General features: G+C 40.3%; 6 protein-coding genes across 6 annotated transcripts; 2 read left to right on the top strand and 4 right to left on the bottom strand.

Annotated features, from left to right (window-relative positions):
• Nucleotides 1-1,394: 1,394 nt before the first annotated feature.
• Nucleotides 1,395-3,145, top strand: MELLADRAFT_102652 (uncharacterized protein; the record flags this gene model as incomplete). The annotated part of the gene is made up of 4 exons (XM_007405788.1): nucleotides 1,395-1,595; nucleotides 1,675-2,031; nucleotides 2,093-2,339; nucleotides 2,784-3,145. The coding sequence occupies 4 exons, from the start codon at nucleotides 1,395-1,397 to the stop codon at nucleotides 3,143-3,145; spliced, it is 1,167 nt and encodes a 388-aa protein (XP_007405850.1).
• A 953-nt stretch (nucleotides 3,146-4,098) lies between these two features.
• Nucleotides 4,099-5,002, bottom strand: MELLADRAFT_51655 (uncharacterized protein; the record flags this gene model as incomplete). The annotated part of the gene is made up of 4 exons (XM_007405431.1): nucleotides 4,099-4,173; nucleotides 4,351-4,393; nucleotides 4,454-4,508; nucleotides 4,600-5,002. The coding sequence occupies 4 exons, from the start codon at nucleotides 5,000-5,002 to the stop codon at nucleotides 4,099-4,101; spliced, it is 576 nt and encodes a 191-aa protein (XP_007405493.1).
• A 4,438-nt stretch (nucleotides 5,003-9,440) lies between these two features.
• Nucleotides 9,441-12,153, top strand: MELLADRAFT_102650 (uncharacterized protein; the record flags this gene model as incomplete). The annotated part of the gene is made up of 7 exons (XM_007405789.1): nucleotides 9,441-10,164; nucleotides 10,203-10,292; nucleotides 10,364-10,852; nucleotides 11,057-11,278; nucleotides 11,508-11,668; nucleotides 11,919-12,073; nucleotides 12,132-12,153. 7 exons carry the CDS (start codon nucleotides 9,441-9,443, stop codon nucleotides 12,151-12,153), a joined length of 1,863 nt encoding a protein of 620 aa, XP_007405851.1.
• Nucleotides 12,154-15,622: 3,469 nt separating this feature from the next.
• On the bottom strand, nucleotides 15,623-16,041 carry MELLADRAFT_33387 (uncharacterized protein; the record flags this gene model as incomplete). Its single annotated transcript, XM_007405430.1, has 2 exons — nucleotides 15,623-15,756; nucleotides 15,855-16,041. Coding segments are annotated over 2 exons (321 nt in total), but the record flags the coding sequence as incomplete, so codon positions are not given.
• Nucleotides 16,042-18,330: 2,289 nt separating this feature from the next.
• On the bottom strand, nucleotides 18,331-19,757 carry MELLADRAFT_76728 (uncharacterized protein; the record flags this gene model as incomplete). The annotated part of the gene is made up of 3 exons (XM_007405429.1): nucleotides 18,331-18,681; nucleotides 18,777-19,566; nucleotides 19,668-19,757. The coding sequence occupies 3 exons, from the start codon at nucleotides 19,707-19,709 to the stop codon at nucleotides 18,638-18,640; spliced, it is 876 nt and encodes a 291-aa protein (XP_007405491.1).
• A 447-nt stretch (nucleotides 19,758-20,204) lies between these two features.
• Nucleotides 20,205-21,554, bottom strand: MELLADRAFT_33476 (uncharacterized protein; the record flags this gene model as incomplete). Its single annotated transcript, XM_007405428.1, has 1 exon — nucleotides 20,205-21,554. One exon carries the CDS (start codon nucleotides 21,552-21,554, stop codon nucleotides 20,205-20,207), a length of 1,350 nt encoding a protein of 449 aa, XP_007405490.1.
• Between the last annotated feature and the right edge of the window lie 2,354 nt (nucleotides 21,555-23,908).

The following is a 23,908-nucleotide window of genomic DNA, read 5'->3' as shown; positions in this document are numbered from 1 at the left end:
GATGTGAAGGTTGTTGGCCTGAGGCAAAGGAAAAAAGTTCAGATTAGCACCTAGTCCGGCAACACTTCTAACAGAACCCGCATAGCTGCAAATGTTTACCTGCTCTTGTATGATCTCACGCCAGATGCCATCCAGATTCCCAGCTTTGTTGATTTGAGCTTGTATAGACGCGAGAACCTTGCGAATCAAACAACACGATAGGTACGTACTCCCACATAAAGTGTATCGTTGTGGTTGATGACGTCCAAAACGGGGGTCCAGGAAATGAAAGATGAATGCAAAGACATTTATCCCGTGAGCATCGATAAAGCGGACAATATCAAGTGTCTTCCTATTGGCCACGGCGATAGACGGAGCTGAGGAGTCATACAACGGCGGATTCAGGTGGATCTCATCTACCGCATTTGCAAACTCAAGTAACCCCATGCCTTCAGATTTTATATATTCACAAATCCTGTCAATTTTCCCTTCGCGTTCAGTATTTGGGCTGTCAGGCTGATCCATCGTGCAGTCTAAGAAAATAAAGTCAGGGGGAGGTGGTTTGAAAAATCAGTGAGAGCCCAATAGTTGGTCTATATACCTTCAAAAGGGATATAGACCACAGCGGAAGCGTATCAAGATCGAACAGTAAATTTCGGAAGAACTCTTACTGGGCTATTCTATGGAATGGGCAAGCGCTCATAAAATATAGCCTGTCCGAAGGCTCGGAAGAGGCTTCGCCGGATTTCTTGAACTGGTCAAGCCGGAATGGAATGGCCAATAGTGGAGCTCATAAAATTTAGCCTGTCCGAAGGCTCGGAAGAGCCTTTGCCGGATTTCTGTGAAGGGCACCTCACACTGAATAGCATTCCCGCATGGTCGGAGCAAAGTGATGCTGAGACACAAGAGATTTGCTCGGTGCACGGAAGAACAGTGTGAGATTCTATGAAGTATTTGGATCCTATTGGTCGGCCAGTCGCGTGTTAGTATTTGTTTATCATAACACGCGCTTGAACTCCATAACCTGATGAAACTACTGAGATAGTGGGAGTTTCGTAATGGGACGTTTCAAGCACATCCATTCCGATCAATGGGATCCCCCACTGGGTGATACTATGGGGCCTTTGTTGGGGCATGCTTATTGGAAAGTCATGATTCCCAAAAAACGCTGCTATCACTCTGATTATAATCCTGAATAGCATTTTATCGAATTACACAAAAATCGTTTTCACTCGAATTATCTGCTGAATCCATTTACAAGTTTCTGTCATTTGTCAATCACGTTCACTTCTTCCAATCACTTGATTCTGCTACCATTTCCAAAAATATCACCTATGGATTCCCCAAGCCAACCCCTCTCCAGCAAAGACGCTTGCAAAACCACTGACGAAAGGGCTGTGATGATCTGTGATTACATGACCAAGGCCGGGATGTCGCCAAAGCAATTCATGGTGACTTTCATGTCATCAAACCATCCTACAGTTGTATATCGCCGACGTTTGATGAAGGCCGGAATGGGTGTCAAGTCAAGTCAATCTATAATCAGAAATTTTGGGAAAATGATGTCATCTACTGATGACGGCCAAAGCCATTGGGAGTCGCTCATATTAGAAGAGGTTAGTGGTGTACTTACTTTAATATGAAGACAGTTAATGGGAACTCACCTAATTCACTAACCGTGGTGACAATCATCAGGCGTCCGCAATTGTTAACAAGCAGGAAGGCCCACGTGGTTTTTTTCCAAATGGAATGTATGTTAGCTCAAACCGTATCAACCCTGACTTCTTCAGCGAGAGTGCCGAAGCGTATCGCGAGAATCAAGTGCGCACCGGGATGAGCTTCTTGCACAACCTCATCCGCCTCAAACTAGGTCTGCACGAGCAGGTGGACGACGGACAGGTCGACGAAACCTTGGACTCTACTGCCTCAAATCCAAATGATCCTGCAACTGTGCATGATGAAGCTGTTGACGAAGCCATGGTCTTATCGATGGAAAATATGATTTGTGTGAAGCCAAATTCGACCGACCTAGCTGCCCACAAGGTTAATAGGGTGAGTGATATCAAATTGTGGCCTCAGTAATTTTCCACTGACCACATTAGCTATCCTGTAGCTCCCGGTGATGATCTGTGCGATGATTGCGTTTGCTGCCAATCGACGATGCAACGCCATTCCCCTAGCAAATGGCCTAATGGCCATAGCTGGTGGGGTGTCCTGCCGAGTCAACGAATGGCTCCACAGCTGTGGTTTAACTGCGTCGCGCCCAAGTATCCTACAAGCGATGGATCATCTAAGACTTCTACAAGAGTCCCGGATGATGGAACTATTTAAAATTAATCACAAGATCATGCCAATCTTATGTTACGATAATATTGACATACACCTTAAAATCCACAATACTCGTATCGAGACTTCTTCACGCCTGTTCCACGGCACTTGGGGGTTTTTTATCGTTGTTCAAGCCTGCCTACAGGCCAAATGTACTGATGAGGCTGTCTCACTGGCGACCTTTTTGGATTCAATGGCGGCTGCTGACCGCAAGCCAATCAACATGTCGCTTTTCATTCCTGGCCCTTCATGCATTAAACACTGGAAATCAGTCATTAAAGCTCAACTCGGTAAAGCATTGATTGAATATTCTTCTCACTTCCCTGTTGATGCCACCAAGCTTCCCAACCTAGCCACACGCCCGCCTCCAATCGACCCCATTCCCATGCACAAATCGAACATTCACTTCTTGAGAATGATGGACGCGCCGGACTCTTCAGCGGAGGGAGTTTCTCGAGTACTAGACCAGGTCTTAGCACAGATTGGATTGGATAAGGACAAGTATGCGGAGAAGATATTAGTTGCGGGAGGCGACGTTGGATCAAATCAATTACTTGAAAGCTTGCGCATGAAGCGATTTCCGCCCATAGACAAGGTGGAAGGGCTTGATTGGGTGCTTTCCGTCTTTGGCGGGGCACACACAACGTGGAATTTCTTGAAGGCTATCTGGGCTCATCACTGGGGGAATTCAGACATAGGAGACGATTCGGGGGTGTGGAGGTCTTCGTTTGCATTAGGTGGCGATTACAAGAAACCGGTGGCATTGCAGGACTTCAACTGCATTATGCGATCGCTCCAACAGGTTCATAAGGCAAACCTGGTATTCATTCTCAGGTGAGCTGAAGTAACCTTTTATACTGTCACCAAAAAACAAGAAAAACTGAAACGTACCATTGAATTTACCGATGCAGACAAGTTATTTCCTTGGTTGATGGTATTGATCTGGCCAAAGTTTCGGACTGTGATAGGGTAATTGATTTAGTTTGGAGTCAGTACTTTGATGCTCAGGCTATCAAAGAGGCGCAAGCAAGTGAAGATCACACTCGCCATAACTTTTTACTTCGCCTGCGTGATTTTGCTACCGTAGTAGAGGCCCAAGATGCAACCCGCGCCGGTGACATCGGCCGGCTTATGGCGATGTGGAAGCGGTGGTCTGTAATGGCGCAGGGTCTGACCGGCTTATCTCATTACGCTCGCCATATTCCTCGAATGGTCCTTCTGCTCGAAGAAGACCTACCTGCAGGCCTTGCACATTCTATCAAACATTCAATCCTTTTACCTTCAAATGAGCGAACGGACCATTGGATGGCTATTGATGAATTCTTAGAAGTCCATATCTTCTGGCTGAAGCAGGTGTATAATAATACGGTGAGTCCACATTCACGCAATGTTTGTCGCCTTACCAACGAGAAATACCCAGCTGACAATGCCTGAGAATCAATTTGCCATTAAATAGGGTCATGGTACCAATATTGATCGCCTGACCTACAGGCTCTCAAACAACGTGCCCATGGTGAGTTCGTTTTATGAATGGTCAATGTATTTCATTTCAAATCAGAGAGCCAGTAGGATTAACTTATACAAACAATCCGAATCAGTTACGGAAATTGATGCAGCTCTTGAAAGTGGCCTCGGGTCACAAACTGATCTTTCAGCCAAATACAAACACCATTACGAGCCCCTCACTGGAATCTTTCCTCACTTATGCGGAAGGTAACTTGGCCCTTTTTTCGGGCAAAGGTCATCCAGCGCCAGTAATCAACGTGTGGCGTGCAGGGTTGCGGCAAATGATCAAGTTGGTCCGAGCTGACTCAAACGCGGGTCGATCATCAAGGTTTCGATGGGGTGCGTCGGATGTGTTGGCGGCTGAGGATAATGAGGAGTGTGAGGAGGAGTGATACCCTGGTTTCATTTGAAAGAACTCAATGTCAGTTTACATCTTAGCATTTCATTAGGTATGCAATCGAAGCTCTTTGACCTGCTGTGATGGCCTCCGCTTGGATGGCCCGGTGGCCGGTGCTCCTTCGGATCTTCGCTTGGTACCTTTGGTTGAAAGCTCTCGTGAAGTTGAACCTTCTCCCTTTGCCTGAGCACGTCGAAGTCGCTCTGCCTCTTTAGCGGCCTTTGTACGCTGGTCAGTCTCTACCTTTTCCTGCACACGCCGTGCTCGCTCGGCCTCCTTAGCCGCCTTGAGGCGCTGGCTGGCCTCTAGCTTGTCCTGGGCACGTCTTGCTCGCTCCTCCTCCTTAATTGCCTTCGCACGCTTCTCAGCCTCCAGCTTTTCCTGGGCACGTCTGGCTCGCTCCTCCTCCTTGATTGCCTTTGCACGCTCCTCAGCCTCCCGCTTTTCCTGCGCGCGCCGCGCTTGCTCAACCTCCTTGGCCTTGGCGGCTCGCTGTTTCTCAATGGCCCGTGCCTCTTTGACTGACTGTTTCGCAGCTTCAGCACGCTCCTTTGCTATCTGGGCACCCTCGACTGATTGTGGAATGTTAAGACGACTATTGCCCCTGTTCGCAGCATTACGAAACTCTGAGGCTTCAGCCAAAACTGTGTCGGTGTTGAATTGAGTCTTCCAACGGCTGAAAGTCTGAAATAAGGCAGGAAATTGGCCGGGAATAGTCTCTCCAGCTAAGACTATTGCGAGATCATTGGGTGAGTCGAATAGATCAATGTTTTTGGCCATATCCCACGCCATATCCAAGTCAAACAAGTCAGATGAGGCCAGGTCAGAAGGGTCCAAGAAGTATCCATTGAAAAGTTCGGTGAAGGTCTGGACCAGTTCAGTCACAAGAATTTTAAGCAAAGGGGTTTTGAGAATTGGGTCATCTGGTCCACAGAGAGATGCAAGTGGCCGATTTTCAGCCGGGGGCCGTGGAGGCGCGTCAGGTAGGTCTTTGATCAGATTGAAGAGGTCGTCCTCGCCCATTTGTAAAGCAGAATCAAAGTTATCGTTTGTCAGAGCAGGCTGTGCAAGCCACAGTGCTTCTGCTTCATCCGGTTTACAATTGGAGCAGTCACACTGTGTCATGCCCGCTGTAAATTGCCGTTTCACCTCGTCAGTTACAGCTACATCGTTTAAATCTAGGGGGATGTAGCCAAGGCTACCGGCAAGCAAAATAGAAGAAGTCAGTTAGCTTAATATTGGAGCGTCATTCAAACTGTCACACTACTCACCGTAGATCCACAGCTAGCGCGACACGAAGGCACACGAGTGTGATAGCCAGTGCGTCCATTCTGTCATCATCAGACTGAACCGTAGGTGTCCAGAAGTCGCTGACCACATTTTTACCCTTTGCTCTCTTGTGTTCAACCAAAAGGATACCTAAGCCACGCCGCCCGTCACGGCCACATCGTCCAGACATCTGGATAAAACTACATGGATCTTGCCGTCCGACTATGATGACCCGACGAACCCGTTTCCAGTTTTGGCCTAATCCAAGAGCGAGGGTGCAACATATTACCGCCAGAGCACCTGATACATAGGCAGCAACTGTGGCAAGCTTGGCATTTGGGCCGGTCGTGGCGTGGTACCTGCGAGCGAAGCCGGAAGAGCCATTGGCAGATTCGCTGGGGTGACCTCGGGATGAATGTGAATTGATTATCTGCATGTACTCCAAAGTCGCGTTCTGGGTACCAGAGAACAGCAGTGTGGGAGGGATCATGCCGGTGGGTACTAATGTGTGATGAGAAAATAGGCCACGTAATGATGCTTTGAGAGGTCGTTTGAAAGTCCTGCGTACGAGTCGTAATTCCGGTCGAGTAAGTTCCGCGCGGACAAAGGCAACCCCACGTGTGTCGAGTTTGAGATTCGACATGATAGCCTGAATGGCCTGAGGAGGGCATGTTGCAGACATTAATAGAAGTGGGACTTTGTCGGCAGATAGGAATCGACGGGCCAGCTCTCCATATGAGGGGCGGAAGACTCCTCCATCCTGTACGCGAACGTGGCTAGCCAATCGTTTTGCTTGACCACTCGCGACAAGTCCCCAGGTATACACCATATGGGCTTCATCAACAACCTTCAGTACTAACCGAGCCTGAAATTGTGGATCACGCCACATTTTGTCAAAGATGTCGCTTGTCAAGGCAACTTCAGGACTCTGCAGATCATGCCAAAGAGAGATATTATCTTCCGATTAGCTCAAAGGTTCACAACCTCATGATGATGAAAAAGACATACCACATAGACAAACAAATATTTCCCCTGCAGAATTGAATCACACGTCTTTTGGGTGCAGTTGGCCCCAGTTAAATTCACCGCATTCATATCGACCAAAGATTTTTCGATGACCTGGGTGCCCATGTCAATATGATTGTACATCAGCTATGTGAACGCAAGAAACTTTTACATTTCTACAAGGACTGACCTGATCATCTCCAAGTGCATCCAGTGGGTTGATGCTCATAATGATTGGTGCATATGCCTTGTCGTACAATAGGTAAACCATTTCAGGTACTCTGCTTTTTCCAAAGCCAGTTCCCGCAAGCAAGAATGTTGTACGACCATTGAGCAGATGGACTACTGCCTCAATCTGCTCTGGCCGAGCAGGGTATCCATACGTTTCCTCAAAGAGTTCGGAGATTGCTTCGGCTTGGCGAGCTTCACTAGTGTTGAGAAGCACTTGTCGAAGTTTTGGGCGGGCAGTGAGCGACATCGCCTTGCGTGATTCAAGATCCTGGTTAAATAACGCTGCATTGGTGGCGGAGTGGCTTCGTGTGAGCATGGTTTGTGATAGTTGTGATATATTCAGTTTTCCGCCCAGTGGATCCGGAATTGAAAGATATTGTTGACCGACAACGATTCCGAATAAAAACTAATTCTTAACCTGCAGAATACGAATCAAGCAATAAGTTGATTGTTCTGTGATCGTCAATCTTTATGTAAACCGAATCAAAACCATTTGGAAAAGGGGCTTACTGTTTGATCAAAAGAGAGTGTGAAAGGAAGATTCAGCTACAACTAGTCAGAGACGCGACAGATTTCAAGGCAGTCTTGAATGCGAGAGGATATATGTTGATGGTGTATGTGCACGGGACAAATGGCCCTGGCGTTCGTAGCGTGAAGCACACAACGCGTGGGCCAATCAACACCGGCAGCAAAGACGTTCGTGCAAAATTAAAGGTATAATAGTAATTGTAAAGACAAGCTATGATGGTTTTGATCAATGATTGCTTTGTCCGAGTGAGGTGGAAGGTTCCAAAGCGGATTGCAATTAAAGGTCTTGATAACTGAACGTCGCGTTGAGAGGTGATGTTAAATTGTTTTTAAATGGTTTGATGATTAAACACGATAGTCATAGACACCTGTTTCAGATCGGTACGATTCAAACAAAGTCCAACGTATAGATTGAGAGGTTCGAAGTTGACGCGAACGAAAGCACCATGAAGGTAAGCGAAATGGTCTCGAGGTGATTCCTGGTGGTGATTCGATTTAAATTGACATTGAATTCTATATAACACCCATGATGGCCGATGGGTTTGATGACTTGAAGCTTTTGGAGGACTGCCCTTGAGGGACTTGTAGATTTCGCGGTGAATCCTAACGCGACAAACAACAGTTTGTCCAAATCTAATTGATGGTTAATGAAAGGTTTTGTCTGTAAATTTGACATATTTGTTCAATTATTGGAGTTTAGGACGCCGCAGTCTTGTTCTGCTCATGTAGGGCCCCGAGTGTGGCCCTATTGTGTTTTTTTGAGATAGTCTTACAACCATGTGGAATAATAAGGAGCCGAGAGCGGCCAGTTCTGGGCAGGGCGCCTGCGCAATTTTTTCATTATCATCTCTTGGAGGGTTGATAAGGCAGGTTTCTGTGCCATGGGGATGAGAGATTTGAGCAAGAAGCCCTGACGCATCTCACGCTAGATTTGCGCGTTTGCGAGTAAGTCCCTTGGTGGAGTTGGTGGTTAGGTCCACCTTTGGGACTTAGTTAAGTTTGGCAAAACTCAAGCAATTTGGCGGTGAATTAGCGGCAAGCTTTTTGAAAACGACTGTACATAGACCTCGGATACCCAGCCCTTGACAAACATCACTTGGGAATCCTGTAACATTACATTTGTGAATGGATCATGAACCGTTCCAGCGGCTCGAAGCGATCTGACCTTGTGAAGGCCTGGTGATAAGCTCATTGAACTTCCCATCATCATCAATCAAATCCAGATCATGGGTATTGTATCTAGTATATAGTATCTTTGATCCTTTTTCAACCAGTTACTGTTGTTCTTACAAAGCTTGCCAAAAATCCCGCGCCAAACTGCTTGAGCTTTGCGCGAAAACTTGGACAAGCTTTTTGAGAACAACAGTAAGTTGATTCAATCCTTTTGTTGTTTCTATCCAAAATCTTACACCCGAAGGAAATCTGAACCTGTAGTTAAAGAAATCATTCTTAGACTTCATTAAAACTCAGAGACCATAATTTCAGTTGTGTCTATTATTTTTTCTATAAAAAAAGAAGTCAAGACAACTCAAATTAAGGATTATAGATGATCTGTTTTTCAATAACTTTTATAATTGTTTCAGACTCTTCTTGAAGTAATTTTATCCAATTATAGGTAAAAAAACCTTACGATGGGTTTTTAATCTATCAATTTGATTTCAAAGACAATTTCATGGTCATATTGGTCCCACACAATTTCACTAAAGCAACGCCTGCAAACGCGTCCCCAAGTTCCAAACTTCATGATCGCCGCGAAGAGTCTGAGATGCACATATGCACCAGTCTCCTGAATGTGCTGTTTGAATTGGTTGATGTGCTTTCTGCTTTCAAATCATTTGAGGGTTTTCGAACAAGTGTATTACGAAAAGTAGTAAATATGCTCTACACCCCGAGGATCTATGACATCCTGCCTGCGCTCGCAGTAGGACGAAATTTTACATGGAACATGCCCGACAATCGATACGCTTATTTTTCAACTACATACTCTCGCCAAACAATGTCATAACTGCGAGTTCTAGGTTGCCAGATCCAAGGTATTAAAAGAGGTAAGAGAAATTCGCCAAAAGCTTTCCTTCGCACAAAATTGGCGTCAGTAACCTGGACCACCAAAGACCCGTTCAGTCATCTTGCCATTTCTTTCGTCTTGCTTGTTTACCACTTGATTAAAAGAAACCTTAGGTAGATAACCTGTCAAAGTATGACCAAGATTTTTTTTTCTTGGTGGTGTTACTTGATCTTTACCTGCAGTTCCTGGGCTCTTACTCCATCAGAAAGCTTGACTGAAGGAGCAATTGAAGTGGAGGATATGAACTTGTTGGGAGGAGTTCAAATGGAACATGGAAATGCAATACGCCATTTAACGGCTCCAACAAATCCTGATTCACATGAAGAAGAGAACCTTTTAGAAAGAAGAATTAATTTTATCAGAAGTCACGGAAGTGAATCTGAATGTGTTGAAGATATTTTAAATGAAACAGTCAAGGCATTAGAAATATGGTCACCAATTCATGAAAGTGTTGAAAGTAAGACTCGTCCGGGAACTTCGATATTAGAAATTACTCACAAATTCACAAATCTTTTTACTCGAAGGATGAGGAAGTACAAGATTTTCTATCTTGCGCGAGACGGTCAAACATATAACTCAGCTATCAGAACTATAGCTAGAGAATTGGACATTATGATTCGTGATTCTTTATTTGGGGGTTCATCAGTTGACAATTGTCTTCATATTGAAATTGTTCTCATTGCTGTACTAGAATATTTACAACGCGACAATCTGAAAACATATGAAAGATTATGGACATTGAGTGTTCTTCGATTGCTCCAGTCTCTGCTTCCGATGGGACATGTTAAATCAATAAGCCAAGATCCTAACACAGGTCGTGTCTGCCGAGGAGGATTGGAGCTCTTCCTGACACAGGGTAAGTTCAGTTTGATCATGCTCCTGAATTTGGAATAGGAGCGTTGATGCTATCTTCAGGAATGGACCTCGAACCCAAGGTGAAAGGTGTATCGTATGGGAGGATAGACATCCTTCCGGTGGATAAATGTGAGTACTTTCCATTTATCTACTTGCTTGTCCCTTTGAGATGTAGTTGATGCCATTCTGACTTATTACAGATCTCACGGAAGCCCTCGAGCGAGCTGAGCTGATTCTAAACATCAGGAATTACCTCCAGGGATCTCAAGAAAGCCTTCAAACTCCTGGATTGATAGGAATACACAACAAGCTGCTTCAAAATAGGTCTTTATTTGAAGCAGGGATTATTGAGTCATTGTCATTACAAGCCTTAGCTATGGATGGCAGTATTGACAAGTATACTTCAGATGGAGCGATCCACTGTTTATATCAGATATTGCAACATCTCGACAGATTCTATTCAGGCTCCCAGCAGCTCGCTATCACGGAAGCTCTCAAACGAGTTGAGCTGATGTTAGAAATCAGGAAAAACCTACATTACCATGACCATCAGATACCTGCAATTATGAAGATGTATGACAAATCACTTCACACAAGGTCTTTAGCCAATACAAGGTTTATCAAGTCATTGACATTTCAATGTATCCACCATGTGATCCATGAAACTACTCCAGATGAAGAGATCCCAGGTGTGTATCATATATTGCAATACCTAGAGAGATGCTATCCAATTGCAAAGCAGCTTGTCAAATCTTGGTTATCAACCACTAAAAAATTTAAAAATATCCAGCAGAGATTCAAGTCTCAAGCAAAATTACAGCCACTTATTCAGAGATACCTTGATGAAGGAGATAAGGACCCTTACATAAAGGGACTCCTCATGCCTTTTGTAGGCTTACATTCGGTCAAGTTAGAATATATCAAAGCTTGTCTACATTTATGTCATATCCAGGACTCTGCACTCAAAGGAGGAAAAGGAGATTTATATGGTCTGGATGTCTCAAAAGGGGAGAAGTATCTTGAAAATCAAGATTTTTTCATTGATATGATGTATAGATCAAGCACTTATATTGATGGGCTTCAGGATTACCTTCATAGCCAGGTGAAAAAGGATGGTAAGCCTCTTTAAGTTCTATCCCATGTTCAACCACAACACCTTAAAGACTAAGTTTTGGAGTACATATGATGATAAAGTGCCCTCTGGGAACCAGTGTTTTCATTCCATGAATGGTTGATACTGCTTTGGAGTCTTTTATTCACAATTGATGTGGGGCTGTGGCACATATTACTATGTCAATTTCATCTCTGCTGATGGGCTGGTTAAGTTTTCCTCTGAACCTTTAGAACCAAGTGGCCATTACCAATATATATCAAAGCCTCTGGTTGAAAATCAAACCAAAGGTTCTGAAGGATGCCCAATCTGTCTATCAAAATTCTTGGAGGGTCAAAGAGTTGTGAAATTGAAATGTCTAACTCCTCATATATTTCATGAACAATGTATTAATGTAGGTGATTTTATGCTTATATTCACTCAGGACAAGAGATATCAAAATAGATTGCTGATTCAAATTGCCCGTTAAAATCAATTCTATTGTGGTGTTTGGCATCTTGAATAAAAACTTAGTACCTGATCTTGTCCTCTAAAGATGGGGTTGTCAAATGCCCCACATGTCGTAGAAATATGATAATGCCACTTGCTCATGATGAGCACATCTTTTGGGACTAATTTATATCTTCTTGAAATATTCTGAACAGAGATTGGAAGGAATTTTAACAAATGAGAATCATGGCAGAAAAGGAACGGGGATCACCCACTTGAAAAAGAGGGCACAGTTGATGCTCTATACAAGCAATATTAGTATCAAAGCATCACTCAGTATTATATCAAATGCTGCATCAATCAGTCCAAAGTAAGCATAAAAGCAAGTTTTGCAGTCAAGACAAATATAATGCTTATTTTCTTTTTAGACAACCTTGGGATCATCAATAATGTATCATTTGGAATAGGTAGGCATAACAGGGCATAATGTCCAATACTGGGGCATAGGAAAAGTAACATATGAGCGGAAAAATTATCAGGAGATGAGATGAGAGAATGAGGAACATTTTTGACAGTGAATGTTTTAAAGATTTCCCACCTGTACCCTCTGATGAAAAACACCTTACATAAGCACATTGACTCTAGTAGCCCTAAAATATGCCTACATATAGCAAAATTCACACCTTTTGCAGGGATTCTTTTCCTCAGAATGATTCTCTTGGCTTACATGCTTAAAAGATTGCCACCTGGTTGTGAAAAGCAATCAATTTGTCTCATATACAGGTCATATACAAAAAAACACAAGCCAGTGGGCTGTGTAAACCACCTGTACAAGACTCATGGCAGGTGTACAGCCTCAGGAGGCCATGATGGGTATGAATACCCATCCAATATATAATGTACCTTGCAATCACTCTCCTTTGGACCATCAAACTCGCACAAAGCTCCCTACTTAGGCACTTACAACCCAATAAACTTTTCTCACTCTCAGTTTCAACAAACCAAGGAGGTTATTGAGTCACCTGTTAAGACCTTCTATCCAACTGTACAATGTCTAAGGTATGTTTGTACTCTTCACATGAACCTGATAGAACAGTGATATGTCAGGTAGTACACCCCCATAGTGCTACTGGCACTTCACACATGTTGATGTGGTCTATGGGTACAAAATTTAGTCACATTTTTATATGTAAGAGATATCATAGTCACTGACTGTACACACATCCAAAGTGACTTTGATGGTCATGTGTGCACTCTGTGATAATCCACCAACTCATTTGCAGTATTCTTCATTCTAGTCCTGATACTTTGAGTACCCATGGTTTTACTTCACCAGCAAGAAAGTAGCTGCTGTCTTTCTTGGCACTGTGTGGTCTTGGGGCAGGTCTTTTAGCTGGTTAAAGACTCTACAGAGGTCAGTTCCATGGTCACAACCTACTTTGAAAGACTCCAGGCTCCCAAACAGAGCTGACCAAACAAGCATAGGGCTTGTGAGACTCGAGGGCTCAGATGAGGACTCAAGGCTCACTAATTGGGCTAAGAAAGTTCTTATGGATTTTAATAATCAAGTTTATATTTCAAATATAAAGTAACTACAACAAAAGTTATAAGGATGAAAGGGAAAACAGGGAAAAGGAAGAGTCTGTTTGGACAAGTCCAGACAGACTTCAGCTAATTGACCCCTTAAAAGGAGGTTTAAGATTCTAATAATTAAATAATATAATGGGATAAAGGTTGGATCCAAGTCCTTCCTTTAATCTTTATGTAACGGATTAAAGAGTGAGATAAAGGTCACTACTCTGGTTGTTCTTAAAGTCACCAACTTGGGGTTGTTCTTAAGGTCACCAACCAGAAAGTAATTGTACGTAGGTCACTAGCCTTGGGTTGTTGGAAGGTCACCAACCTACAATAATTTCTACTTGGGGGAAGTAGAGGATCCAGGGAGTGAAGGAAGTATTACTTACTTTTAATCAGGAAGCTGATTAAAATTAAAGAAGTGTATCACTAGTCTTATTATTATAAGACTCTTGATGTTACTTCAAAAATTAATGTGTAATAAAAAAGCTTGGGGGAACTCTCTGAAGGCTAAGAGAGGAGGAGTTTATATACTCTCCGCTCCAAACCTAACTTTAGTGATATTTGTTTGTATCACTACTGTGGTTTAAGGTTTAATCATTACTCTTAGTTATGATTATTAATACTACATAATTACATATACATGTTATGTAATTTATGTAGTATAAGCATTTTAACTCTTGACACTGAGTTATGAGGTGTAATTGGTGTTTTATTACATATTACATATGATTTTAAATGTATATGTATATGTAATTGATGTTTGTATATGTTCTATTACATGTTACATGTGTTTTGTAAGCTGTATGTACATGTAATTAGGTTTATAAGTAGAAATTGTATATTCTAAGTTAGTTTGGGGTACATGTATATGTACCATGTACCCAGGGCTGACAGGGCTGACTTGTATCCTTACCCTATTTTCACATCATCAGGCAGCCAGACCAAACCAACCTAATTTAATTTTCACTCAAACCCTTTCCATTTCTAAGCCATACTTTAACCTACTCCAGACCCAGTCCGATGATTAACCCAATCAGTTTTTCAAACCAGATTGATCCATTACTCTTTGAAACCATCCTCATCAAGATATCTCCCTCACATATGTACTGATACTTTGAACTAAACCCTTTTCTTCACAGTAAACACAAAAAAGTAATTCATTCGATTAAATCAATTTCAAAAGTACAAAAGACATTAATATAAATCAATCAATTTTTTTTATAACCAAAGGGTGAGGTAGAGGTGAGATTAGATTCTCACTAGAACTATAGTAACTGTTTCACTTATGTAATCACATCTTTATACACACTTTCATTATCAAATCTATTTCTAAAAAAACCAAACACTTGTCAAAAATTTCTAAGCTCCTTACCACTTTTACAGTTTACACTCTTACATAATCCTATACCACAGTTCACAAGAGGAGCAGTGGCACCATGATACCCAATCCCATTTACTAGTCACCAATTGGCAAGACCACATAAGTCTGAGCATTATACTCTCACTTTTGAATTTCCTCATGCTAAAATACTTATCATATGTATTTCATCATCTTACTTTCCCTTTCCCACCACACCTTCCCAAACAAGAATCCTATTTGCAACATAAACAACTTCATCATTCTCAATCTGATTCCTCTTTTTTTTATCATATTTATCATACTCAGTTATCAGTTCTGATCAGTTTTGATGACTTCTTTCATAGATTTTGTCTGAGGAGTTCTTATATATATCCTTCTGTCCAAACAATACCAATACCACAAACTTTTATAAATCTCAAAACCCAATCAATGTTTCAAAACTTCATCAAACAAACTAAACTCAAACCCTTTGAAAAACACATTTGTTCTGGTTGTGGAAAACCTTCATCTCAAGTGCCTCATTAATAGGTTTTCATCAAATCTCACTTTGATCTGATTGGATCAACTACACACATCAATTTGATCATTGATCTCTAACTCCAAAATTCCACCAACAAAACCAACTCCCTCACACAAAGGTTTACATACATAAACATCACATTCTTAATTGAATTTCTTTTCTTTTCTGTTTTTTTGTTTAGAATGGTATTGATTGTATGATAAACCTACTACATAGAAACAAACAAAATCACAATAGACACACTACAATCTCATTGAAACTCTCTTTCTTTTCAAAACAAAGAGATAGAGAGAAAGAAAAAAGAAAAGTTCTCAAACCAATTCACCCGCATCCCACATCATCATCATCAAATGGTCCATCATCTCTATACATACAAAACACACACACACACACGTATATATATATATATTCTTTGAATTCAGGAATTATCGACTTGATCTTCGAAATTTCTTTTTCGGCTTTCAAGATCCACGATAAGTCGAGAATGAATAAGGACTCAAGAGTAATGGAATATGATAATGTTCAGTTGGATCTTTAACTTCAAAGGTGATTTCCACAAACGGATAAAACGAAACGATTCCTCTCTTTTGATAAACTTTTTTGTAAGAAACCAAAAAAAACAATCATCAATTCAATTCTTTCTTTGTTTTTTCTACAATCCAGATTCAAAAGAAAGGCTTAAATCAATCTTACATTCATTACTAAAGAAAGTGACTTTATAAATTCCAATCTCAGGTCGAGATCCACCAGGTAAAAGTGTATTACATCTTCCATCATGATCAGTTGTTCCATTAGCGATCAAAACGAATCCATTGGACGTCAATCGATCTAATCGGATCCCCATCTCATCACCCGGTTTACCAGATGTCGCATCAAGAACTAATGGAACCCGCAAAAATAATCCAAATTCAGTCAAACTCTTTCCAAATGATTCATCCTTGAGTGATCAGGTTAGGATCATGACTTACCATGACAAGTGACTGGACTTTTGCCAGTTGCAAAAACAGGCCGTCTACCAAATCCAAAACAGGTCAATCAAAGCAATTCCAACACTCTTCACCTTTTCCTAGTCAGATCAGATGATTAAACCACTCACGGAATCACCGGATGATCGACTTTCTTCTTCTTAGGCGCCGAACCAAGTTCAACCGTGGAAGCCGTCGTCGTCGCATTCGCCTTCTCTTCCTGTTTAGCAGCAGCAGCCGCTTCCTTAAGAGCGATCAATTGTGACATTTCAGCCCTTCTGACTGGATCAATCTGTGCACATTGGGCCACATGATCTCTCATCCTAAAGGCCTTTGGTCTCTCAACGTGCCATCCACAATATTTACAGGTGGCGCGTTCGTCGGTTCCATTTCCATTGGTATGGAAATAGACCCAAACCGCATCCTTTGGTCTTCCTCCTTGCTAAGGAGAGAGAGAGAAAGCCAGAAGAAAAAGGGAATGAGGGACTTGATTATGAGATATGTAAAGGTCAAGCATTCCAAACTCACCGAACGGGTTTTGAACTTCGCACTAGAAGGAGATCCAGGTCCGATGAGAGTAGGACTACTCTGTTGATTGTTTTTGATGGCAGCAGCATTGAACGGACTAGTATTGGAGGCTTGATGATCTTGTTGTTTAAGGAATGGATGTACCGCAGATTGAGATTGATTAGAAGACGTGTTCGAAGGACTCTTTTCAATGCCTATACCTCCTCCTGGTGCGTTTGTGAATCGACTGAGTTGGTCATTGGAGGTAGACTGTTTGAAGAAATTGTTAGTCTCACTGGGTGATGGGACTGGTAGATCGTTCAAGTGTGGATCAGGTGAGATGATAGGTTCGGTTGGATCCTTATCGATTGAAGTTGGATTAGGTGAATCGATCGAGGGCGATGATGCTGAATCATGGGTGGGGTTGGAGGTCAAGGTGATGGGAGCAGTTGAAGGTAAGTTGGACTGAGGACTGGAGAGGTGATTAGGCTGATGAAGATGATCAAGTCAGTGTCAGAAGTGTAGGAGTGAGTGAGGATGTGAGGATGAGTGTTTGTTGAGTTTGGAGTGGTGAAGAGAGTTGAGATGATATAGTTTACCTGATTCGGATTACTGTTCCACACTGAGATGATGATCGAGAAAAAGAGATAAATCGAGAATCAGTTTGAGGATTAAGAAAATCAGTTGAACCAATTTAAATTCAGTTCACAATCAGAATCCAAAAGCTTGGTGGGGTTCATGAAATTTAACAATTGATCATCAAAAGAATTGAAAAGTCTTAAAATCAAGAGAATAAAAAGAGAAAAAGAATAAAGTGATTTTAATCAAACCGAATGAAGTTTTAAAAATACTAACTTTGACTTTATGATTCGAGGTTTGATGAATGGATGATTGGGTTTTAGTAGAATTAAAAATCAAAATCGAAAATGAACAAAAAACCAAAAAAAGTGTGGGTTGTAGCAAACAAAATCAATTTTGGAAAACTTTCAAAACACACAAAACTCGATCGATTTGAATTACGAACGATTTTCGATCGAAATTCAACTTGACAAAATTTAACCAAATCTTTCCAAAAAAAAAAGAGTTGTTTAAAACGATTAAAAGACTTTTAAGGAAACCCTCCCCTTAAGGGGTTTTATCACTAACTTTTGGTTTAAATTAAATAAAGAGTTCTCCCTAGTTTTACCAATTAAAAAGATTGAGAGAACACGAAAGGTTCAAAATTATTGATATGACGATGATCGACGTTTTCTTTCGGTTGAAGAGTTGAAAATGATGAAATCAAAGATTTATTTAAAAAGTATTAAATTTTCAAGTTTACACCAGGATCGGAAGGAACTTGAAACACTAGATCAAGAAGAGAGAAGTCGTTTTAAATCTGAGAATTGTACATAACCAAACATTAAGTTTAGATTGATACTTAAACATACTTAAATTTAATCTGAAATCGAATTTAGACTTTTACAAAACCAGTTTAAAAAGTATAGAATTCCAAATCACGTGAGAATGAAGTTCTAGAACTGAAACTAAAACTTAACGATATGCAACTTAGATCTAAACTACATACATTTCTCAAATCTTCATTTTTGAATTAAATTCAATTGTCTTCTTAAGTTCTGATCTGTTCTGATTGATTCTTTTGCAAATCAGTCTCACTCTCAAGTTCTCAACCAAATGCAACAGATCTAAAGTTCGTGGAATCGTGACACTACAGATAACCAAGCTTATTCCTTGATATACATGGAAACCTACCTCATCTTTAAACCAGATCTACAGACCTATGTACTTCCTGTAAGTTCAGTAAATGATATGATTGAAAAAATAGATAAGACATATATGCAATCAAAATTCTTATAAAATGTCAATGAGATATGCAAAACATTAAAAGTGATCTAGGGGGGGAAACAAAAGAACAGAAAGTCAAATGAAGTGATAGCTACTTGATTCTACATGATGAAGGTTGGAAAATGATGATGAATGGATGCATGAATGAACTGATGGAATTCAAAACTCGACTAATTTAAGAGTCTCTAATGTAGGTCTAGCACCTAAAAGTCCAAACCAAAGACATACATTAGTGTTCAATTCGAATCAGAATCAGAACCAAATCAAAACACCATCAAGTTATACAAAGATCACTCACCTTTACCCATAAAATATTCACCCATCTTATAATCTTTACGTTTTAAAGCTTTATCCAACATCTCATCCACCACCTTCACCCGATCTTCTAACCTGATTTTCTTATGAGACTTCAAACCATCAAGCTGATAGTTCAAACCGATTTTTTTAGATTCTTCAAGTTCATTCGGATGAACGAAATCCACTTCGATTAACATTCTAACTAAATTCAAATCACCCGTCTTGATAGCAATCATGATACTCAAATTATCTTTATCTGATGGGTTCGCTCCATAGGTTAAGAAAAGTCGAATAAAGTTTAATTCGCCACTTAGGATTGAACGGGATAAAGGATAGCCGCCAAGTCGTTTGGGTGAAACGTTGAAGTCTTTTAAAAGAATCGAAATGTACTGAAACGAGTGGGTTAATTCGATTTGATCTTTAGATGTCATTGGTTTAAATAATCTAGTAGGAAGTTGACTAATGAAAATCTTGGGTGACCGAGTCGGTCTTAATGATGAAGAGATAAGATCTTTTGAAGTTTCTTTAAATTCATCTTGATGAAATTTTCTTAAAATCATTAAAACTTCAAGTGTACAACATCGATTCGTAAGAATAGAATCCCATTTATGTTTTCTTTGTGATTTCCATTGGAATTCTCCTTGAAATAAATAATCTGTTAAAATATATTTTCTCCATAAATAATTGGCTCGATATCGATTGGTAGTAAATTGATGAAAGATTTCTTTAAATCTTTGACAAATGATAGGTAAGTTTTCGGATGATGATAATAAATGAATATCTAATAAGATCTTATTGTATAGGGAAAAAGATTTGGTATTTCGAAGTTTAGTTTTGAATGATTTCAGAATTAAGTGAAGTTGGTTTGAAAAGAAAGAAAAGACTGACTTACTTCGGTTGGTAAATCGATCAAACTGGTTCTATCAGCTGACATCTATGTGGTTCGAGTTCAATGGGATTGATGGATTTCATGAATTTCTTGTGTAAATGATCTTTTGGTGATTTGGTAAATTTCAATCCCCACATCACTTGCAGAAACACTTTTCAGAATACCTCATGACTCACTATAAGCATAAGCTTCACCCGGGTCATCATAACCCATACCCATATCAGTTGGTATTCACTCCAAAATGATCAGCATTGGTTAAATTCCCAAGTCCTCACTATATTTTACTCAACTCAAGCTGAGTGACAAAAGAATGGCACGTCGTACCCTGTAAGCTCAGCTCCATGGTGTGTCTGGAAACAAATTATGACCATTTGACTCTAAGACATATGAACAAGATTGAGTCCTCAACGGACCTAAAGAAAGAAGCGTATTGAATTATTTACAATTTCAGTTGTTTCAAGACATAAAAAAGTTGAAGAATTCAAGAAAAACTCGATTAAAGGATGACAACTTTTTCAGAGAAAAGATTAAAATACAGAATCAAGTTTGAGAATAAAAGTAATTCATAGTGACTTGAACAGCTTGATTAGAAATATTAAAAACCGGATGAATAGATTCAATAAGATTTTCATCTAAACCAATCACCAATTGGTTTTCCTTCACATCTATCCAAGCCAATGAATTCAAATAAATCTTTTTCATTCTTTCGATTCCGATTTGATCAGTTTCATTTAAACCTTTAATTCCATTCTTCAACACGATTTCAGAATTAAACTTTCGATCAAGATCTTGTAATTTATCTAAAGAGAATTGATGAAAATGTTGAGAAGATGATAAACCAGAAAGTACATAATGAGTATGATAAATATCGACTCCCATAAATGGTTTGTCTCGTAGTCCTCCTTTTCCTTCGGGTATTGGTTGACCTTGAGAAGCTAAAAGTACATATTCTTGTAATCCTCGACGATCGTATGACGAATTAGAAAACTCGAATACATCTTTTTCATCTTCAATTTTGGATTGATTGATTTCTTCTTGGATTAAATTCTCAATCACAGGGAAAAGACCACCACACCACCAAGCATAACAACCATCTACTAATTTATTACTTCTACCTCTGAACCCACCACCTTCGATCGGTAATCCTTGCATACTCGTTAACCAACGCCAACAAGCTTCATAGTCGATCGAGGTGATTGGAATCGTGTTTGATAAGCTTTTCAAAAGGAAATGTGAAAGTACACCACAAGAAGTATAACCACCATGAGATTCACCAAGAGGAACGGATCCGAATGGTTGGCTGTTTGAGAGGGATTTGAGGGTTGATGATCCAGAACTAAAACCACCTTCATAAGTTTGACTATCAGCAACAAAATCAGGTAAACCGATGGCTAATTCAGGTGTTAAGAAATTAAGTAAAGTTGAAACGATCAATACACAATAACAACTTCTAACATCTGATTCTCCATTCTTTTGCATAAGAAAACTACCATTAGATTGTTTGAGAGTTAAGATCCATTCATACATTCCATCTCGATTGACTTTTGACCAAGTTTGTTGAACGAGATCAGCTTCGGATTTAGCTAGTAATGATGATAAAGCTAATGTACAAGCAAAGGTAGAAGCTAGATGAGCACTTTGTCCTGGACCTCCACCAAAACCACCATTAGGATCTTGGAATGATAAGATAGTATCGATTAAAGCTTTATGTTCGGTTTCTTCGAAAGGCGCATTGAGCATCGACATGGAATTCGAAATCCAAAATGATAACCAAGATCTACTTGAATCTAATGCAGTAAAAGGAGTAGGTATCTCTTTAAGAGTCGATTTAATAAATTCAACATGAGCATCTTTTGCCAACACAGAAGTTTCGATTGGTTTTTGGATCATAGATTTTGTTTCTTGAGTCTGGTTGATTGAAACTTCAGAATCTTTAACCAGGGTTTCTGAGGACCAAGGTAAGAATAATTCTAAAATGTCTTGTTCTGTTTCTGCTTGATCTTCAGATGTATCGGTTTTGATTCCATCGAATGGAGTGCTTTTGAATGGATAGACCGGCATCTTTTTTTCAATTTTATGTATTTATGTCGAATGATTAGAAAAGAAGAAAGTTGAGTTGTGGTTTGTGGAAAAGTGTTTGGGTAGTTGTGGAGTGTTGGTTGAAGACGATCTTGGCTTCTCATCTTGATTTAAAATGAGGAGCTCCAGTTCCTCTGGATTTTGATGCGCTCTGTTTGAACCGTAGAAGGAAATTGGTTGATTGATGAATGGAGTGATTTCCGGATGAAGTGACTTTTAAACTTCTGATTTGTTGATTTGTTTCTTTTTGATTCGTTCATGTCGAACAATAAGCAGGAAACTTTGTTCAATTGGTACCCCCAGAATGTTAAACTACCTCATTCTATTTGCCTTTTGCCTTTTGCCTTTTGTTGAGGTATCAGATGTAAGTTCTCATCATCTCGGAATCGGGAGTGGGGTTGAAGTTGAACTGATTCAGGTTCTTTGTTAGCTGAGGAAAAGGAAATTACCATTTGCCATTGGCATCATGATCACTGGTGGATTTCGTCGGTCTGGTCTTTTGTTCTGACTTCGATATATGGAAAAGGGTACCTTACCGTATTTAGACTTGATATCACTCACTACCAAACCTTCGCTGACTTTCTTCATGTTCACTCAAACAGGATTTTTTTGATCATCTTCGAATAAGACCTGATAAAACTTCATAGAGGAGTCATATTTGACTTTTTATCTGCCAAAGTTACCGATTCGAAAATTCAATTCTCATCATGATTTTTGACTACCAAAACTTTATCAAACAAGCCCAGCTTGTGCCCGGGATTTGACTCCATGAGCCGTGACGTGGTTCGCTTGTCCCACGTTAAGAGGAAATCTTATGTTTGCGTTCATATCACCTTTCCAGTCACATCTCTCCAGCGAAAAAGTAGTGAGATTCAATTTATTTACGATTGGTTATAGTCGGTCATAAACAACAAATCATAGAGAAAAAGATCATATACAGCCAGATGCCTATCAACCTAAACCATTAGTGGCTGCGATGTGATAATTGGTTGGTTGAAGTACCTTGAGATCTATGCTACGGTGAAAGAAAGACTATAATTGTTATCGATGTAGGAGTATGAAGGGTCTTTTTGGCTCTTGGAGCCTGAGGCCAATTCGGATGTTTAGAATCAAGTCAGCTTGCTTGAGGGCCTCTGTAAGAGCTGCAACATTTTAAAGTGGCATCAACTACATTCCAAAGAAATTGTCAATATGCAAGTAGATAAATGACAGGGTACTCACATTCATCTCCAGAGAGGACTGTCCTCCCATTTGTTACAGGTTTTCACGTTGGGTTCTATGTTGTACCATTCCTGAAGATATCATGAACACTTTTAATCAATATCCAGGAGCACGATTCAACAGAACTTCCCTTCTGTTAGAAAAAGATCGAATCCTCTTTGGCAGACACGACCTGTGTTTGGATCTTGTCCGATTGATTTAAGATATCTCAATGGTAGTAAAGACTGAAGCCGTCAAAGAACACTCATGGTCCATAATCTTTCATATGTTTTCAAATTGTCACGTTTTAAATATTCTACTACAGTGATGCGAACGATTTTCAACCGAGTGATCAACCTCGTAAAAGAATTCCTCGTCATCCAAATAATGTTTGATCATGAATTCCAACTCCCCAGCTATAGGTCAGTCTTAGATACCCAAACCATATATTTGTCCGGCTCGTGCAAGATATAAATTCATATACTCCCTATGCGTTCGAGCAATAAAACGTATAAAACTGTGAGGAATCACGGAAATCGAAGTCGCTGAGGGTATTTCATTCTCAATACTTTGATTGTTTGGTGAGAATATTTCTATGCGATGAAGTAAAATCCCAGGAACTGTAGGGAAAGAACAACTACCACCACCAGGTTAAAATAATTTTGTTCATACTATTACTGGTTTGATAGCTTATGGAAGCTTTCTATAAGTACGACCTGAGTAGAAAACAAGAAAGACAAGACAAATGGTAGAATGTTTAAGTGGGTCTTTGGCGGGCAAGGTTACTCACACAGATCTTGAGTTCGGGATTTCTTTACAAAGATTTTTCTTGCCTCTTTAACATCCTTGGATCCCGAGACCTGGCAGTGGAACTCGCAAGGCAGGATGACACCAATCAGGAAAAATCAAGAACAGTGCGTAAAGTCTAAGAGCACATTCACTACATTTTTGAATGTACTTATTGG

The sequence above is a fragment of the Melampsora larici-populina genome (assembly GCF_000204055.1).
Source record: "Melampsora larici-populina 98AG31 unplaced genomic scaffold MELLAscaffold_4, whole genome shotgun sequence".
In the NCBI taxonomy this organism is placed as follows: Eukaryota; Fungi; Basidiomycota; class Pucciniomycetes; order Pucciniales; family Melampsoraceae; genus Melampsora; species Melampsora laricis-populina.
Note: the sequence above shows the minus strand (reverse complement) of the source record. Positions and strands in the feature narration are given on the sequence as shown.